Source organism: Salvelinus namaycush, chromosome 2, assembly GCF_016432855.1.
Source record: "Salvelinus namaycush isolate Seneca chromosome 2, SaNama_1.0, whole genome shotgun sequence".
NCBI classification, from domain to species: domain Eukaryota; kingdom Metazoa; phylum Chordata; class Actinopteri; order Salmoniformes; family Salmonidae; genus Salvelinus; species Salvelinus namaycush.
Window position 1 is genome coordinate 59,642,806 of NC_052308.1, and position 18,790 is coordinate 59,661,595.

The 18,790-nt window shown below is 41.8% G+C and overlaps 2 protein-coding genes across 2 annotated transcripts in view; one reads left to right on the top strand and one right to left on the bottom strand.

Moving 5' to 3' along the window:
* The window catches only part of LOC120022483 (phosphofurin acidic cluster sorting protein 2-like), a 102,495-nt gene extending 101,186 nt beyond the window's left edge, over positions 1-1,309 (bottom strand). The window contains exon 1 of the mRNA XM_038966407.1: positions 1,080-1,309. Coding sequence (XP_038822335.1) covers positions 1,080-1,309 — 230 coding nt within the window. The remainder of the gene's footprint in view (positions 1-1,079) is intronic.
* Positions 1,310-12,745: 11,436 nt separating this feature from the next.
* Positions 12,746-18,505, top strand: LOC120022490 (procathepsin L-like). Its single transcript, XM_038966420.1, has 6 exons — positions 12,746-12,883; positions 13,524-13,694; positions 14,167-14,388; positions 14,625-14,790; positions 17,964-18,063; positions 18,415-18,505. Exons 1-6 carry the CDS (start codon positions 12,746-12,748, stop codon positions 18,503-18,505), a joined length of 888 nt encoding a protein of 295 aa, XP_038822348.1.
* Positions 18,506-18,790: the final 285 nt, after the last annotated feature.

Consider the following 18,790-nt stretch of genomic DNA (forward strand, 5'->3'; position numbering starts at 1 on the left):
GCTGATTTATTGGCACATTGAACCATATCCCGCGCTGTAGTTAAACTCAGTTGATAGTGCAAAAACAATGACGTCATATCTGAATTATGACATTTTTACGCAGTTCGCAATTGGGCTGAGAAATGGTGACCGACACACACACACAGCCTATGCTCCTTTGAGACACCTATTTCAAAGTCACTGAAATCTCTTCTTCTAGCCATTGTAGCCAAAATAATGGGCAATGGGTATTTTTATACATGACCCTAAGCATGATGGGATGTTATTTACTTAATTAACTGAGGGACCACACCTGTGTGGAAGCACATGCTTTCAATATACTTTGTATTCCTCATTTACTCAAGTGTTTCCTTTATTTTGGCAGTTCCCTGTTGATTCGCGAGGCAGTTTCATTGCCTGGCAAACAGATTTTCTAGTTCCATATCAAGTCTGTTTTGCCATGCATGTCTGGAATGTAGGCTATGGGTGCGTGGAATTCATATCAAACGGTTTAACTCGGTGAAAAATAACTCCATGTAGCCTGGAATAACGGTTGTCTGCATCAAATAACGGGAAAGTGTCCCGTTGAAAGTCAAGAGGGGACTATGCAAGGAAAACGCTTTCTATGGAGAGCAAAACAGTAATACAAGTAGGCTATTATTAGACTAAAGTAGGCTATTATTATTAACAAGCTAGCAATTTAGCCTATGCAATTACATATTTTTTTGGTCCAGAAAACGTTTGTTCAGTCTGCGTATAGCCTAACCTTCTGTGGGAATAAGATAGCTTTATCGTCATGTTGTTCTTTGTTGTCGTACATTCTTAAAATAAACAAAGCAGACTACGAGAACAGACTTTGATTTGATAAATCCCGAGCAATTAAATGTCTAGTCCGAGTGACCTACATCAACAACAAACTCAACCAAATGTCATTCAGTTATGGATGTGTGAGGTTGTTGCTACAGACCATGGAACAGTTCTAAACATGTAGCCTAGCTATCTTGTAACAACCACTCCGAATTGGAAACACTACTACAGACGCCCACTCACAAAGAAAAAGGATTACATGTGTGCTGGGCAATGTAAGTAGCTTAGCCTACCTTGGAACACAACTCGGAGATGAACGGTCTATTTCCCACGTTGCAAAAAGGTTCATAGGCACGGGCATGGGACCATCTGACCCACCCGAATTCGAGCCCATGCCTCCTGATCCAACCGCGGCTCCAGGAGCAGTAGCCATAGGTGCCGGGGGTGGTCCACCGATCCCGCCGCCGCTGCCTGGATTCAGGAAAGCGGCCCGCACTCCTCCTCTCTCTACGGCCGCCGCCATCATCGCCTCTCCCCGGGTAGCAGCAGGCTATAGGCTGTGATGCTTGCTCGCGTAGCCACTCTCCGCTATATCACAGAAAGTTGTCAATGTAGCAGGCAGCTCAAGGATAGCAAATCGAGAGTGCTGAAACGGAGGCATTGGAACACAAATCTGGGCGGGGCGTTATTCAGCACACACACACACACACACACACACACACACACACACACACACACACACACACACACACACACACACACACACACACACACACACACACACACACACACACAAACGAGGCACGGTTCTACTATTGGACGCTAGGGGCGCCCGCAGACCATTTGATTTTTCAAAGGCGCGGACCATTGGTTGATTGTAAATAAAAAATCAGAGCTGAATATTGTTGGATTATCAAAATATTATTTCAATTGAATTAACCTCAATGTGATTGTAGCTAGTAGACAATTATTAGTCTGCATAATTATTGATTGGACATTTTATGACCATAGTAAGACACGTTATATATTATATAGGCTAATGATACAGTATATCAAATCCAATCAAATGTTGTTGGTCACATACACGTGTTTAGCAGATGTAGCGAAATGCTTGTGCTTCTAGCTCCCAACAGTGCAGTAATATCTAACAAGTAATATCTAACAGTTTCACAATATATACCCCAAAAACATACACATCTAAGTAAGGAATTGATTAAGATTAAGCTTCTTTAATCAGAACAACAGTTTTCAGCTGTGCTAACATAATTGCAAAACGGTTTTCTAATGATCAATTAGCCTTTTAAAATGATGAACTTGGATTAGCTAACAAAACGTGCCATTGGAACACAGGAGTGATGGTTTCTGATAATGGGCCTCTACGCCTATGTAGATATTCCATAAAAAGTCAGCTGTTTCCAGCTACAATAGTAATTTACAACATTAACAATGTCTAAACTGTATTTCTGATCAATTTGATGTTCTTTTAATGGACAAAAAACTTGCTTTTCTTTCAAAAACAAGGACATTTCTAAGTGGCCCCAAACTTTTGAACGGTAGTTCATGTCAGAGCGGTATTGGACTAAGATACAGTGGCATAGTATAAAGTACAGTATACACATGAGATGGGCGATACAATATTTACGAACAATTAAAGTGACACTTGATACCGTAGAATAGTATAGAGTACAGTTTACACATATGAGATGAGTAATGCAAGATACAGAGACATTAATAAAGTGGCTAGTGTTTAATTTCCTTGTGGCCAGTGATTCCTAATCTATGTCTATAGGCAGCAGCCTCTGATGTGCTGGAGATGGCTGTTTAACAGTCAGTGGTGTAGTATAGAATACAATACAGTATATATATATACATATATATATGTATGTATGTATGTATGGGTGATGCAATATGTAAACACAATTTAAAAGTGACTAAGATACCGTAGAATAGTGTGGTGCGGTTTATACATATGAGATGAGTAATGCTAGATATGGAAGATTATTAAAGTGGCTGGTGATCCATTTCTAAAAGTGGCCAGTGATTCCTAATCTATGTCTATAGGCAGCCACTGCTGATGTGCTAGTGATGGCTGTTTATCAGTCTGATGTCCTTGAGATAGAAGCTGTTTTTCAGTCTCTCGGTCCCAGTCTCTGTCAGGGATCATTCATTCACAATAAAAATTGCTGCAACAACCAATTATGTATTCATTAATACAAAATCCTACTCCTCTAAAAATGTTATTTTTTAGATATAAAAAAATCTGCTGTGTCACTTGCACATTCCATTAACAGTTGGAAAAAATATGCTTCTGTTACACTTCATTTGAAGGTCTGCTTGTAATCTGTTTATTACATAGTTTATTTTGTGTGTGCTTAATTTAGATTGGTATTTGCACTTTTGGGACTTTTCCATTGGATCCATTGTACTGGGAAAACTAAATTACTTTACATGTAGGCCTATTTGACCCAGTTCTGATCCCCAACTGTAATTTCTGTCAATATTCGTGCTGATGACTAATGAACAGCAGTGCTTGACTTGGTCCCAATTTACCCATAAGGAGCACCCACACTTTGTTTAGTGTGATGTAGTGCCCTCCAGTGGCAATCAAAGATACATTGACTGCTCCTACTAATGTATTTATATGTGATTATCAAATAAAATAAAATTGTATTTGTCACATGCGCTGAATACAACAGGTGTAGACCTTACAGTGAAATGCTTACTTACAAGCCATTAACCAACAATGAAGTTTTAAGAAAAATACCTAAGAAAATAAGAAATAAAAGTAACAAATAATTAAAGAGCAGCAGTAAAATAACAATTGTGACGCTATATACAGGGGGTACCGGTACAGAGTCAATGTGCGGGGGCACCGGTTAGTCAAGGTAATTGAAATAATATGTACATGTCGGTAGACTTATTAAAGTGACTATGCATAGATAATAAACAGAGTAGCGGCAGCGTAAAAGAGGGGTCTGGGTAACCATTTGATTAGCTGTTCAGGAGTCTTATGGCTTCGGGGTAGAAGCTGTTTAGAAGCCTCTTGGACCTAGACTTGGTGCTCCAGTACCGCTTGCCATGCGGTAGCAGAGAGAACAGTCTATGCCTAGGGTGGCTGGAGTCTTTGACAATTTTTAGGGCCTTCCTCTGACACCGCCGTTTATAGAGGTCCTGGATGGCAGGAAGCTTGGCCCCAGTGATGTACTGGGCCGTACCCACTACCCTTTGTAGTGCTTTGCGTTCGGAGGCCGTGGAGTTACCATAGCAGGCAGTGATGCAACGAGTCAGGAAGCTCTCGATGGTGCAGCTGTAGAACCTTTTGAGGATCTGAGGACCCGTGCCAAATCTTTTCAGTCTCCTGAGGGGGAATAGGTTTTGTCGTGCCCTCTTCACAACTGTCTTGGTATGCTTGATGTGGACATCAAGGGACTTAACTCTCAACCTGCTCCACTACAGCCCCGTCGATGAGAATAGGGGCGTGCTTGGTCCTCCTTTTCCTGTATTCCACAATCATCTCCTTTGTCTTGATCACGTTGAGGGAGAGGTTGTTGTCCTGGCGCCACACGGCCAGGTCTCTGACCTAATCCCTATAGGCTGTCTAGTCGTTGATTATAGCTTGTATAGGAACATTACATGCATGTCTTCTCCTCTGCTCATATCTGACATTTACAGTAAAGCATGCTAGTGTAGTTATAATGCACTGTAAGACTTGTCATAGGCATGGATATGACCCCTCAGAATGTCTTATTATCCTCTTATAACGATTCTGACTAAAATAACAGACATTGAGTCAGTTGAACATGTGCTACACAGAGAGACATATTATAAGCCTTGTGATAAGACATTAAAATTACAAGGGCTCACACATGGTTATGTCAATTAATAAAGCATTAAACCTGTTGGCTTTACTTTAAGTGTTAGTGCAGTTCTCAAAGGAAATCATATTTCTAAACCAAATATACTGGGTAGACAAGTGCACCAGCTCAGACCGTTCACCATCACTAATTGAATGAGAGACAAAACTGCCATCACCCTTTAGGTGGCATAACATTTTCTGGCCTATTCAGACAAAACATTGATTATCTCTTCCTCTGAGTGAGCGAGCCCGGGGCTGCGTTCACTACGTTTTTACACTCTCGAACGTTCAATTGAATGGAAACGGTGCTGTACCAAAGATGGTCTATTTTATTAACAGGATAGTCGATTGACCGCTCTAACAATGGAAATACATGTCCTCAAAGATGGAATGCAGGCAGGAGGAGGTGAGATTAGGTGGGACCATTCTAGCCAATGTGAGGGCAGATACGCATGTGAACAACAGGCCAGAGAGATAGATAGAGCACTCATCTTTGTAGCTGTGCCATTATAGCGTCTGTGACAGAATGGCACTACCCATTTTAAATTATTTTGTTTTCTTCTTCTTCATTGGATGATTGCTCCCAACTCATAGGAATCCTCATCCAGTTGACTACTATTGAAATCCTCAATCCTCAATAGGGAAACGTGTCGTTCAATACAAACCGTTCCGCCACGTAGAAAACATTCAAGCGAACTGAACCCACCTCAGTTTGGGAGACGGCAAATGTATGATATTCTCAGCCAGATTTAGCGCTCTCAACATGAAGAAAAATTAAAGAATTGAATAGAACTGAATGAGGACCCCTTTCTCTTGGTCACAGATGGATTAAATCACTTTTTGCTTAAAGCTGAAGTTGTATCAAGTGTGCACACATTTGAATGGTGTCTGCGCTGCTCAGTGGACGTTTAGGAGAAAATCCTCTGACAGTTAAATAAAGTAGTGCCAATATTAAACAGTCACTAAGGATGATCATATTTATTTTACAATTACAAGAAATCTAAAATCTTATAGTATGTCATCTATAATTTGATTGTAAATTGTATTTCGAAAGCATTTGTCATTTCAAGCCCTATTGCCCCACTTTTGTTAGATAGTATTTGTACTATGTACTTGAGTCCTCAAAAGTGAGTACACCTCACCAACTTGCTAAGCAATGTTCTATCTCTTCAGCAGTTTCTCAAAACATTGAGATGTCTATTTGATTATCTAACATCCCAACATAATCCAAAATGTAATCACCCTCAGTAAATGTAGTCAGTAGTTTAGGATACATGGTAGATTCAGAGCAATAGATATGGTTTCAGTTAATTGATAGAAAAAACTCAGAAGCGGAAGGATGTGCTGACCAACTGGCAAGTGTCTTCACTGACATTTTCAATCACTCCCTGTCTGATTCTGTAATATCAACATGTTTCAAGCAGACCACCATAGTCCCTGTGCACAAGAACACTAAGGTAACCTGCCTAAATGACTACCAACCTGTGGCACTCACGTCTGTAGCCATGAAATGCTTTGAAAGGCTGGTCGGTTTCAACTGTTCTGCCTGCGGCTATGGAACCCTGACCTGTTCACCGGACGTGCTACCTGTCCCAGACCTGCTGTTTTCAACTCTCTAGAGACAGCAGGAGGTGTAGAGATACTCTGAATGATCGGCTATGAAAAGCCAACTGACATTTACTCCTGAGGTGCTGACCTGTTGCACCCTCGACAACCCCTGTGATTATTATTATTTGACAATGCTGGCCATCTATGAACATTTGAACATCTTGGCCATGTTCTGTTGTAATCTCCACCCGGCACATCCAGAAGAGGACTGGCCACCCCTCATAGCCTGGTTCCTCTCTAGGTTTCTTCCTAGGTTCTGGATTTCTAGGGAGTTTTTCCTAGCCACTGTGCTTCTACATCTGCATTGCTTGCTGTTTGGAGTTTTAGGCTGGATTTCTGTACAAGACTTTGCGACATCAGCTGATGTAAGAAGGGCTTTATAAATACATTTGACTGATTGGTCATGGCTCACATCAACACCATTATCCCAGAAACCCTAGACCCACTCCATTTTGCATACCATTTTCCGCACTGACTGACCAGAAATTCCACAAATGAACTTTTAACAAGGCATACCTGTTAATTTAAATGCCTTCCTCATGAAGCTGGTTGAGAGAATGCCAAGAGTGTGCAAAGCTGTCATCAAGGCAAAGGGTGCCTTTGAAGAATCTCAAAAATAAAATATATTTTGATTTAACAGTTCTTTGGTTACTATATGATTACATACAGTTGAAGTCGGAAGTTTACATACACCTTAGACAAATACATTTAAACTAAGTTTTTCACAATTCCTGACATTTAATCCTAGTAAAAATTCCATGTCTTAGGTCAGTTAGGATCACCACTTTATTTTAAGAATGTGAAATGTCAGAATAATAGTAGAGAGAATGATTTATTTCAGCTTTTATTTCTTTCATCACATTCCCAGTGGGTCAGAAGTTTACATACACTCAATTAGTATTGGGTAGCAGTGCCTTTAAATTGTTAATGTGGGTCAAACGTTTTGGATAGCCTTCCACAAGCTTCCCACAATAAGTTGGGTGAATTTTGGCCCATTCCTCCTGACAGAGCTGGTGTAACTGAGTCAGGTTTATAGGCCTCCTTGTTCGCACACGCTTTTTCAGTTCTGCCCACACATTTTCTATGGGATTGAGGTCAGGGATTTGTGATGGCAACTCCAAAACCTTGACTTTGTTGTCCTTAAGCCATTTTACCACAACTTTGGAAGTATGCTTGGGGTCATTGTCCATTTGGAAGACCCATTTGCGACCAAGCTTTAACTTCCTGACTGATGTCTTGAGATGTTTCTTCAATATATCCACAAAATTTTCCTCTTCATGATGCCATCTATTTTGTGAAGTGCACCAGTCCCTCCTGCAGCAAAGCATCCCCACAACATGATGCTGCCACCCTCGTGCTTCACAGTTGGGAGGGTGTTCTTCGGCTTGCAAGCCTTCCCCTTTTTCCTCTAAACATAACGATGGTCATTATGACCAAACAGTTATATTTTTGTTTCATCAGACCAGAGGACATTTCTCCAAGAAGTACGATCTTTGTCCCCATGTGCAGTTGCAAACCATAGTCTGTCTTTTTTATGGCCGTTTTGGAGCAGTGGCTTCTTCCTTGCTGAGCAGCCTTTCAGGTTATGTCGATATAGGACTCGTTTTACTGTGGATATAGATTGTTTTGTATCTGTTTCCTCCAGCATCTTCACAAGGTCCTTTGCTGTTGTTCTGGGATTGATCTGCACTTTTCGCACCAAAGTACGTTCATCTCTAGAAGACAGAACGCTTCTCCTTTCTGAGCGGTATGACGGCTGCGTGGTCCCATGTTGTTTATACTTGCGTACTACTGTTTGTACAGATGAACGTGGTACCTTCAGGCGTTTGGAAATGGCTCCCAAGGATGAACCAGACTTGTGGAGGGAGGTCTACAACTTTTTTTCTGAGGTCTTGGCTGATTTCTTTTGATTTTCCCATGATGTCAAGCAAAGAGGCACTGAGTTTGAAGGTAGGCCTTGAAATACATCCACAGGTACACCTCCAATTGACTCAAATGATGTCAAATGATGTCAATTAGCCTATCAGAAGCTTCTAAAGCCATGCCATCATTTTCTGGAATTTTCCAAGCTGTTTAAAGGCACAGTCAACTTAGTGTATGTAAACGTCTGACCCACTGGAATTGTGATACAGTGAATTATAAGTGAAATAATCTGTAAACAATTGTTGGAAAAATGACTTGTGTCATTTTTTTGCCAAAACTATAGTTTGTTAACAAGAAATGTGTGGAGTGGTTGAAAAACGAGTTTTAATGACTCCAACCAAAGTGTATGTAAACTTCCGACTTCAACTGTATTACCTCAATTACTTCGACTAACCGGTGCACCCGCACATTGACTCTGTACCGGTAACCCCTGTATTTAGCCCCGCTATTGTTATTTACTGCTGCTCTTTACTTATTTGTTATTCTTATCATCTACTTTTTGTTGTTGTTGGTATTTTCTTAAAACTGCATTGTTGGTTAAGGGCTTGTAAGTAAGCATTTCACTTTAAGGTCTATACCTGTTGTATTCGACGCATGTAACAAATACAATTTGATTTTGTTGTTCCCTAGCTAGCACCACCATGTTGTCATTTGTGTGCCAATTTTTGAGTGAATGCCAAATATGTAAAATACACTGTATGTACAGGCTGCCAAATATATGCTTGCATTGTGCTTTAAGGGAACATACAGTAGGTTGCAGAATTATTGACAAAGATATAAAATAATATAAAATACTGAGCTATATTGTACGCCAAAACAATTTGGGAAATTATATTGTTTTCTACTAATTCAATTGGTCAGAGAAAAAGATTTTGTTTGACAAGTAATACAAACATTTCTCAAAAAGGTAGATGTCAAATTTATTGACACGTATTGACAAATTATTTTAAGGGCACAAGGCGAGACCCAAATGCAGACACAGGAGGCAGATGGTTGAGCTCTGATATTTATTGTAACAAAAGGGGTAGGCAAAAGACAGGTCGGGGACAGGCGAGAGTTCATTAACCAGATCAGAGTCCAAACAGTACCAGGCGATAGGCAGGCTCGAGGTCAGAACAGGCAGAGTGGTCAGGCAGGTGGATACGGCATCAGGACAGGCAAGGGTCAAAACCAGGAGGGCTAGGAAAAAAACAGAGACTGGGTAAAATAGGAGCTAGTAAAACCGCTGGTTGACTTGGCAAAACAAGACAAACTGGTACAGAGAGACAGGAAACACAGGGATAAATACACCGGGGACTAATGGGGAAAACACGTGACACCTGGAGGTGGGTGGAGACAATTACAAAGACAGGTGAAACAGATCAGGGCAAGACGATGATTGACCTTTTAATACCTTTCATTACCTAACCTGTATAACGACACTGAACCTTTTTCTAAAATGTTTTATGAGTTGGAAGGGAACAGTGCCAGCAAAATAGCCCCATAACGTCAAAGACCCACCACCATATTTTACTGTAGGTATGGGGTTATTTTCTGCTTATGCATTCTCATTTCGATGCCAAACCCATTTAAGGCACATTTAAGGAACTTGACAAATTCACTTTATTTTCTTGGAATTTCATTACCTTAACAGAAAGTTTCCTAAACGTTCAAACATGGTTACATTTAATTGAATGCTAGGAATGTTTTCCAACTGGTTTGACATTGGGAATGTTCTAAAATAGTTTAGAGAAGGTTAATATAGGCAATTTGAAATTATTTATATCAAATCAAATCAAGTTTATTTTATATAGCCCTTCGTACATCAGCTAATATCTCGAAGTGCTGTACAGAAACCCAGCCTAAAACCCCAAACAGCAAGCAATGCAGGTGTAGAAGCACGGTGGCTAGGAAAAACTCCCTAGAAAGGCCAAAACCTAGGAAGAAACCTAGAGAGGAACCAGGCTATGAGGGGTGGCCAGTCCTCTTCTGGCTGTGCCGGGTGGAGATTATAACAGAACATGGCCAAGATGTTCAAAATGTTCATAAGTGACAAGCATGGTCAAATAATAATCAGGAATAAATGTCAGTTGGCTTTTCATAGCCGATCATTAAGAGTTGAAAACAGCAGGTCTGGGACAGGTAGGGGTTCCATAACCGCAGGCAGAACAGTTGAAACTGGAATAGCAGCAAGGCTAGGTGGACTGGGGACAGCAAGGAGTCATCATGCCCGGTAGTCCTGACGTATGGTCCTAGGGCTCAGGTCCTCCGAGAGAGAGAAAGAAAGAGAGAAGGAGAGAATTAGAGAGAGCCAAGATTTTCAAAATGTTCATAAATGACAAGCATGGTCAAATAATAATCAGGAATAAATGTCAGTTGGTTTTTCATAGACGATCATTAAGAGTTGAAAGCAGCAGGTCTGGGACAGGTAGGGGTTCCATAACCGCAGGCAGAACAGTTGAAACTGGAACAGCAGCAAGGCCAGGTGGACTGGGGACAGCAAGGAGTCATCATGCCCGGTAGTCCTGACGTATGGTCCTAGGGCTCAGGTTCTCCGAGAGAGAGAAAGAAAGAGAGAAGGAGAGAATTAGAGAGAGCATACTTAAATTCACACAGGACACTGGATAAGACAGGAGAAGTACTCCAGATATAACCAACTGACCCTAGCCCCCCGACACATAAACTACTGCAGCATAAATACTGGAGGCTGAGACAGGAGGGGTCAGGAGACACTGTGGCCCCATCCGATGATACCCCCGGACAGGGCCAAACAGGAAGGATATAACCTTATACTTGTACTTTTGATACCTAAGTATATTTAAAACCAAATAATTTTACTCAAGTAGTATTTTACTGGGTGACTTTCACTTGAGTCATTTTCTATTAAGGTATCTTTACTTTTACTCAAGTATGAAATTTGGGTACTTTTTCCACCACTCCTCCATGCACAGAGAGGACACATGGACATGAATTTGCTTAGGCATTAATTGTGCAAACACATTCATTATTTATTGAGGCTCGGCATCAGTGTGATTCAAACCTATGATTTCGAGTCTCTAACCATGGAATTAGTCCACTGCGCCACCAGGATGGAGCAAGAATGCCATGTTTTTTAAATTAATACAAAGCTGTTCATTTTAGTCTGTTCAAACAGACCGTATTTCAAAGGAAACAAGCACTCATTAACATCAGGTGTGGCCAATTAATAGCCCCGGCCAACACACCCGAACACACTTAACAAGATAGAGGATAGAAAGTTTTGTTGACGCTGAGAAAGGAATGTATATGTTTTTAAATAACATTCCTAGAAAGTTCTTTGAACGTTACTACAGTTGTCTTGTGGTGTTTATGGAACATTTTCTTAATGTTCTGAGAACAGGAATGTTCTGAGAACACTTTAAATATAACCATGAGGAAATCTGCAGAAAATGTTTTGCTGAAGTACTGAAATTCCCACAGAAGAATGTTGTTTCTTAAAGTTCTCTGAACAATTTGATAACATTACTTTTAATAGAACCATGAGAAAACCGGTAGGACACATTATGCTGAAGCACTGAAATTCCCACAGAAGAACGTTGTTTCTTAACGTTCTCGGAACAACTTGAGAAAATTACTTTAAATAGAGCCATGAGGAAACCTGTAGGAAACGTTATGCTGAAGTACTGAAATTCCTACAGAAGAACGTTAATTCTTAAGCAAACCAGCAACACAATTACATTTTTTATTTGATTTAGGATAGCCAGGGGCACACTCCAACACTCAGACATAATTTACAAACTAAGCATTTGTGTTTAGTGAGTCCGCCAGACCAGAGGCAATAGGGATAACCAGTGATATTCTCTTGATAAGTGCATGAATTTAAACATTTTCCTGTCCTGCTAGCCATTCAAAATGTAATGAGTAAAAAGGACATTATTTTCTTTAGGAATGTAGTGAAGTAAAAGTTAAAGTTGTCAAAAATAGTAAAGTAAAGTGCAGATACCCTAAAATAACTACTTAAGTAGTACTTTAAAGTATTTTACTTAAGTACTTTATACCACTGGCTTGGAGTTCAAAACAGGTAACTCAAACTAAGCTAGTGTTATTAAAAGTGTTATTCAAACATTCAGTCAAAGTTTTAAGGAAATGATTAAATAACTTACTTTTTGTTCAAAACATTCACAACATTTAGAGAATGTTCTCAAAACGTTATTAAATTGCCTTCAAATAACCTAGAATTTCCATTCTCAGAACGTTAATAAAATCTCCCAGGAAAACTTTCAGGGAACCATTGTAAAATGTTCTCAGAACCTCTCTGCAACCAATAATTTAACATTCCCAGAACAGGCTAAATGTTCACTTCCGTTCTCAGATTTAAAAAAAAAGTTCAGTTTTACCAGTCAGGAAACGTATGCCTTCATTCCCAGAACCAATGGGAAACCATAAATGTACGTTCCCACAACTACCAAGGAACCAAGTGTGCTAGCTGGGTGAAAATGTGACCTAAGGGGTAGTTTAGGATGTGCGTATCACCCTTGTGTTAAGATTTGCCCCATAGAGATTAATCATGACATCAATAACTTGAAGGGCCTTTGACTTGTCTTTCTCGGGTGGATGAGGGCTTCAAGAAGGATGATCTGGGAGACAAACCAACGCCTCATCCGTCAACACAACCTGGAGGCAGGAATGGACAAGCACACCTTCACTCTGGGAATGAACCAGTTTGGAGACATGGTAAGACAACCCACAATTGTAATTGGACCAGCAATTGCATGAGCATGAAACATGAATTTAAGAAATAAACAAAATATAAATAGGAAAGAGAGAAGCTTTTACAGATTGTTTTACTAAGTCCCAGATAAAGGGGAAGTTCAGTATTTTACAACTTAATATTAAAGAGGAGCTGATTCAAATAAACAACTTCTCTGGTTGAAAAAGGCCTATGTGGCATCAATAATAGTCATAAACATATATTCTAGTGCCAAAATTGATAAAAATGTGTAAGTAGGATAACTTTGTCATAAAGTCAGTATTTTCCAAAACTGAGTTTTGTGAGATTTAACGCAACTTGAAATGTTATCACTACAGTGGTATATAGTAGGCCTACCTGTTTCTCCCATTGAAGACATTAGATTTCACAAAACATATATGGCTGGGTAATATTGTGGGAAATACTGTATATGCTGTATTGTAGATACGCAATGAATGATACTCCCTGCCCCCATTTGTCCAGACCACAGATGCAGATACATCTACACAATCATTGTTTTTACAATATTTAATCAATTTCTAGAATTAAAGTTGTCCTGACTAAAAAGGCCAATTTTTTTCTTTTTTTTTGCCGGGCAATTCTAATATTATATTGTTAATTCTGTGTTCCAGACAAATAAAGTACAATGCCTTGCTGACTGTTAATGCTGCTGAGGAGGAGAAACGCCTGGATGGGATCCCCCTCTCTAAGTGGAACTGCAGTCTCTCAGCAGCTCCCGAGACGTGGGACTGGCGTCCATATGGATATGTGACTCCAGTAAAGAACCAGGATGAAGAGCAGCCTCTTTCATTTGTTCTCTCTCACTTTTGGGCGAATCCTAACTTCCACTTAAGTCGACATTTCCCTTGGTCTCCCATTGACATCATGCATGACTAAGTAAACATTTGATTTAACTGGAAGTTAGTATTCACCCCTTCATTTTTCTGGTATTGTACAGATTGACACTGATATGGAAAGGATTAGAGGAGTGTGTATTCTAGGTGCCACTTATTAGACATGACATGAAAAGCCACTTTCTCTGCATTTAGAAAGGTGAGAACTGTTGAGGTAGTGGCCTGATATGATATGTAGGGACAGGAGTTTTTCCTGAGCACTTTACCAGGAAAAACATGCCGCCATAACTCTAGGGGATAACTTCAAAGCACAATAGGGGAAATAAAACGTTATTTTATACAGGGGCGTTGTGTACTTTGCTATGCATTTACTTCCAGGCAATAACTTCAAAGCAAAACAGTAGATATGACAACTATTTTATTTGATCTAGGGGCATTGTGGATCTTGCTATGAATTTGCTGCAGTCGGATCCCTGGAGGGCCAGTTGTTCAAGCAGACAGGCAAACTGTTGCCTCTGAGTGAGCAGAACCTGGTGGACTGCAGCGGAGACTATCACAATAATGGCTGTGGCGGTGGCTTGGCCATGAGGTGTTTTAGTTACGTCTCAGATCATGGGATTATGTCGGAGAGGAAATATCCTTACACTGCAGAGGTACAATACAATATGTTACCATTAGGGTTGCAAAATTCTGGTAACTTTCCCCCAAATTCTCAGGTTTTCCAGAAATCCCAGTTGGAAGATTCTTGGAATCAGGAGGGAATAACTATGAAACCAGGAATCCTCCAACTGGGATTTCTGTAAAAAGTGGGAATTTTGGAAAGAACATCGAATAGATGAGTGAAAAGCTCACTGTAAAGCTTGAGATTATCATAATAAACTGTTTTCAGGTGGGCCCTTGTGAATACCAGAATGCAACAAAGGAAGCCTGGTGCAAAGGCTTCAACAGAGTTCCTTCGCTGGATGAAAAAGTGTTTCGAGACACTTTGTATGAGGTTGGCCCTATCGCTGTGTCTGTGAACGCCACACATCCCTCCTTCAAGTTCTACAAAGATGGTGAGCTCGGTGTCACACCTATGATTAGATGTGAACAAGTATACGTGTACATTCATGTCAAGGGTACGCTCTCCAAAAATAGGTCATAGATGATCTCTTTTGAGATTGTAGTAGTTCGACTTTACTGCGTGGACTCTTCTGCAAACATATTACTACAATTTTGGTTGTGAACCATTAAGCAACAAATAGGTAAGAAGAGAAAATAGCCCTAGTCTTACCAATACCAATGAATGGTCATACAGTGACAGAACTAATACTTTACACATAGAGACACATTCAAAAATTAGTTTGCAAACACTTTTCTTGAAGAATCCAGGTATAACTTGTTATAACCATGTATGAGTCTTTATAATATTTATATTATATTATATTTATATATAATATATTTATATTATTATATTTTATATATATACATTTTCAACTGGTTATTTAGCCCGTATCACTATGAATTATTATAATGTAAAGGGGTCATCATCATCATCATGACAACTCTGTCACGGTCGTCTTGTGGTGAATGAGTGGACCAAGGCGCAGCGTGTGAAAAATACATCCTCTTTTTATTAATGAAGAAGATGAACACGGAACGAAACACTTTACAAACTAACAAAACAACAAACGACCGTGAAGCTACAAAAACGAAAGTGCACACACAAGCTACTAACGTTTAGACAGACAATTACCCACAATCACCTAAAGCCTATGGCTGCCTTAAATATGGCTCCCAATCAGAGACAACAATAAACAGCTGTCTCTGATTGAGAACCAAACCAGGCAACCATAGACTTTCCTAAACCTCTATACTGAACACAACCCCATACACTATACACAACCCCCTAAACAATACACACACCCTAAACTAGACAAAACACACAAACATCCCCCATGTCACACCCTGACCTAACTAAACTAATAAAGAAAATCAATATAACAGAGGCCAGGGTGTGACAGTACCCCCCCCCCCAAAGGTGCGGACTCCGGCCGCAAAACCTGACACAGAAGGGGAGGGTCCGGGTGGGCCTTCCTATGGTGACGGCTCGGGTGCGGGACGTGGACCCCCCTCCACCATAGTCACTAACCGCTTTGGTGGCGCCTCTGGAACGGCGAGTCCCGGACTGAATACCATCCCAGAGGGCGCCACTGGACTGAGGGGCAGCTCCGGACTGAGGGGCAGCTCCGGACTGAGGGGCAGCTCCGGACTGGCAGACGGCTCCGGCGGCTCCTGGCTGGCTGACGGCTCCGGCGGGTCATGGCTGGCTGACGGCTCCGGCGGGTCATGGCTGGCTGACGGCTCCGGCGGGTCATGGCTGGCTGACGGCTCCGGCGGGTCATGGCTGGCTGACGGCTCCGGCGGGTCATGGCTGGCTGACGGCTCCGGCGGGTCATGGCTGGCTGACGGCTCCGGCTGGTCATGGCTGGCTGACGGCTCCGGCGGGTCATGGCTGGCTGACGGCTCCGGCGGGTCATGGCTGGCTGACGGCTCCGGCGGGTCATGGCTGGCTGACGGCTCTGGCGGGTCATGGCTGGCTGACGGCTCCGGCGGGTCATGGCTGGCTGACGGCTCCGGCTGGTCATGGCTGGCTGACGGCTCCGGCTGGTCATGGCTGGCTGACGGCTCCGGCTGGTCATGGCTGGCTGAGGCGCACTGTAGGCCTGGTGCGTGGTGCCGGAACTGGTGGTACCGGACTGGAGACACGCACCTCAAGGCTAGTGCAGGGAGAAGGAACAGGGCATACTGGACCCTGGAGACGCACATTAGGCCTAGTGCGTGGTGCCGGAACTGGTGGTACCGGGCTGGGGACACGCATCTCAGGGCTAGTGCGGGGAGCAGGAACAGGGCACACTGGTCTCTCAAAGCGCACTATAGGCCTGGTGCGTGGTGCCGGAACTGGTGGTACCGGACTGAGGGCACGCACCTCAGGGCGAGTGCAGGGAGAAGGAACAGTGCGTACAGGGCTCTGGAGACGCACAGGAGGCTTGGTGCGTGGTGTAGGCACTGGTGGTAATGGGCTGGAGACACGCACCATAGGGCTAGTGCGTGGTATTGGCACAGTCTTCACCAGACTGCTAGCACGCACCTCAGGACGAGTATGAAGAGCTGACTCAGGTGACATCAAATCCCGCACACGCTCCTTCAAGCGGATGCGGTGCTTTATGCTCCACAACAGCAAATCCCTCTTCTCTCTCTCCTCCAATTTCCCCATTAATTCATCCACAGTCTCAGCTTCATTCCCATTGCTCACCTCCAATATCAGCCCGACTGTCTCTGGTTCTTTCTTCGGCTCCTCACGAGAAGCACGGGGAGCTGGCTCAAGTCTCCTACTTGACCCAGCTACACTCCCCGAGAGCCCCCCCCAAGACATTTTTGGGCTTGATTCTCAGGCTTCCAGCCTCGCTTCCGTGCTGCCTCCTCATATCGCCGCCTCTCGGCTTTAGCTGCCTCCAGCTCTTCACGAGGGCGGCGATATTCTCCAGGTTGTGCCCAGGGTCCCTTACCGTCCAGAATTTCCTCCCACGTCCAGAAATCCTGTGTATGCTCCTGCTGCTGCTTAACACGCTGCTTGGTCCTGGTTTGGTGGGTAATTCTGTCTCGGTCGTCTTGTGGTGAATGAGTGGACCAAGGCGCAGCGTGTGAAAAATACATCCTCTTTTTATTAATGAAGAAGATGAACACAAAACAAAACACTTTACAAACTAACAAAACAACAAACGACCGTGAAGCTACAAAAACAAAAGTGCACACACAAGCTACTAACATTTAGACATAGACAATTACCCACAGTCACCTAAAGCCTATGGCTGCCTTAAATATGGCTCCCAATCAGAGACAACAATAAACAGCTGTCTCTGATTGAGAACCAAACCAGGCAACCATAGACTTTCCTAAACCTCTATACTGAACACAACCCCATACACTATACACAACCCCCTAAACAATACACACACCCTAAACTAGACAAAACACACAAACATCCCCCATGTCACACCCTGACCTAACTAAACTAATAAAGAAAATCAATATAACAGAGGCCAGGGTGTGACAAACTCGCAATGCATTATAACTGCATAATGCATTATACCTGGATGCTTTAAGTAAAGTGTTACCATTACCTCTATTCAATTGTAAATAAATATATATGAATTCCACATGAACTCTTGTAGTGTTTCTTCTTTAGGAGTCCTCTACCAGCCTGACTGTTCAACAAGAACTAACCATGCTGTACTGGCTGTCGGGTATGGTAGTTCTTACCTGGACTACTGGATTGTGAAAAACAGGTCAGTGTTTACTTTGAAAGTATAAAGCCATCCAACAACTCAATATTAATGACATAAGGCAACATTTTTGAAACAGAAAATACAGTCAAACTCATCATAATCTGCCCGTGTGTTTTAATTTGACACTTTTCTTCAACAATTTGTGTTGTAAAAAGGCCACCGTTTACACATTATTCATCCAGCCAAATAATCCTATTATATATTTTATTATTTGAAGAAAAGTTCCAAATTCAATCATACTACCAGGTTGTAATGGATTTTAGTTCTATTCACACGTCATGTACATATCTAATGTAAACGTACACACACTCTCGGTACTAAGGATTCTTAATTTCTCCATTGGTTTTGCAGCTGGGGTACTGGTTGGGGAAGAGACATTCTCATGGCCAGAGGATACAACCAGTGTGGTATTGCCAGACGACCAGTCTACCCTATTATGTGATTTGTGCATGTTGACACACTTGGAATCCTAGCTAGAGATACATGTGTGTAATTTTGGGGTGTAATTCATACGTTTGTGTAGTTCATACATTGATCTCAATGCATGATTCCAATTTTAGTTTGATTAAGAGCACATTTAATTCATTTATAATAAAATAAATTCACAGCTAGGGTATCATAAGTTGTGTTGTAAAATCCTTAGTTGCTATATCCATTTTTGGACGTATAAATGAATGATACATAACCATTGGTTCTTGAAGAATATAACTTATAAATGCCCCATGAG

What these genes read in the sequence shown, in the direction of transcription:
- LOC120022490 (XM_038966420.1), top strand. Translation starts at nt 12,746, where the DNA reads ATGAGGGCTTCAAGAAGGATGATCTGGGAGACAAACCAACGCCTCATC. An exon ending in AAGAGCAGCCTCTTTCATTT is followed by an intron (nt 13,695 to 14,166) that starts GTTCTCTCTCAC and finishes TATTTGATCTAG; the next exon opens with GGGCATTGTGGATCTTGCTA. An exon ending in TACTGGATTGTGAAAAACAG is followed by an intron (nt 18,064 to 18,414) that starts GTCAGTGTTTAC and finishes TTGGTTTTGCAG; the next exon opens with CTGGGGTACTGGTTGGGGAA.